This window comes from Carettochelys insculpta, chromosome 1, assembly GCF_033958435.1.
Source record: "Carettochelys insculpta isolate YL-2023 chromosome 1, ASM3395843v1, whole genome shotgun sequence".
Classification (NCBI taxonomy): Eukaryota; Metazoa; Chordata; order Testudines; family Carettochelyidae; genus Carettochelys; species Carettochelys insculpta.
Genome location: NC_134137.1, coordinates 4,626,804 through 4,628,427, shown reverse-complemented (window position 1 = coordinate 4,628,427; position 1,624 = coordinate 4,626,804). Strand labels below are relative to the sequence as shown.

Sequence of the window (1,624 nt, the reverse complement as noted above, 5' to 3'; positions counted from 1 at the left end):
GCTGCTGAGCTCTGTGTCGGAGGATATTGAAATGCCATCACTATAACAAGGTTCAAAAAACATTTACGTTCACAGAGCATAGCCATCAATGTGCAGAATGAGCAGGCCTAGTGTCCCTATCCTGTGTCTGACCCAGGACAGATAACGAGAGAGTGGACTTGACGGGCCATCAGTCTGACCCAGAATGGCCATTCTCACAGCTGTAAGGGTCCATTTATCAGCAATTGGACCAATGGCAATCCAATGAGTTCTACACAGACAGATCCCCCAATTAGTCACACTCACCTGCACAGCAGAATCGGAAATATTTTAAATGTTTCTGTCTAGTAAATGATTCTGCACAGAGGTCCCCGCTCCATGACCCCAGCTGGCTCTGCACAGAGATTGCTCTGACAGCCAGACACCAGAGAGAAAAAAATTAGGATGACTGAAAAATAACGAATCGGAACATCCTGTCCCTGATCTGGCTGGTCCTCACTCCATAGATGATGGGGTTAAGCATGGGAGGTACCAGGAGGTACACATTACCTGTAAAAATGTGGAAATATAAGTCCACATTGTGGCCATACCAGTGCATGAGAGAGGAGAAGAGAGATGAGCTATAAAAGAGAAAAATGGCACAGAGGTGGGAGCCACAGGTCTCAAAAGTCTTGAGCCGGGCGTCCTTTGTGGGGAGTCTGAAGATGGCCCTGACAATCTGTGTATAGGACACAACAATAAAAGCAATATCTAGACCCCTCACACCGAATAGCACAAAGAGGCCATAGTAACTACTGATGTGGGTGTCACCACAGGCCAGCTTCACCACAACCATGTGTTCACAGTGTGTGTGGGGGATGATGTTAGTTCTGCAGTATGGCCATTGCCTTGCCAAAAGAACATAGGGCACTATCACCACAGCACCTCGCAACACCATAGCCAGGCCAAACCTGGCCACCACAGTGTATGTCAGGATGGTGGAATGTCTTAGAGGATGGCAAATGGCTACATAGCGATCAAAAGCCATGGCCACAAAGATCCCAGACTCCACCACTAGGAAGGTGTGAATGAAGTACATCTGGGTGAGGCAGGCACTGAAATCGATCTCCCTGGAATTGAACCAGAAGATGCTCAGTGTTTTGGGCAGGATGGAAGTGGACAAGACCAGGTCAGTGACAGCCAGCATGCAGAGGAAATAGTACATGGGCTCATGGAGACTCGACTCCCTCTTCACAATGAATAGTATAGTGAAGTTCCCCAAGGTGGTTATGGTGTACATGATGCAGAAGGGGATGGAGATCCAGAGATGGGCAGCCTCCAGGCCGGGAAAACCCAAGAGGATGAAGGAGGAGGGGTTGGTGAAGTCGGTTGTGTTGGAATGTGTCATGGAGTAGGGGAGAAGCTGTGCAGCTCTGTGGATGAATGGTTTTTCCTGCAGGTACTGTATGTTCCCCTGACTTCCTGTGGAACTCAGGTTGTAGGGTGAATGGCTTCAGTACAAATACCTGGGGAGAGAAAATGTTCATATTAGACACCACATTCACTACTGGAGGCAGTTCTCATGGGTGGAGAATATTGGTCACCCCGCACGCACTGAAAATGACATTTTCATTAGTCAGAGAAATGAAGTAATGGTATCCAACCC

At 48.2% G+C, this 1,624-nt stretch overlaps 1 protein-coding gene across 1 annotated transcript; it reads right to left on the bottom strand.

The window, feature by feature from the left end:
* Nucleotides 1–418: 418 nt before the first annotated feature.
* LOC142007581 (olfactory receptor 52M1-like) lies at nucleotides 419–1,411 on the bottom strand. The gene has a single exon (XM_074984270.1). The coding sequence runs from the start codon at nucleotides 1,364–1,366 to the stop codon at nucleotides 419–421; it is 948 nt and encodes a 315-aa protein (XP_074840371.1). The 5' UTR covers nucleotides 1,367–1,411.
* Between the last annotated feature and the right edge of the window lie 213 nt (nucleotides 1,412–1,624).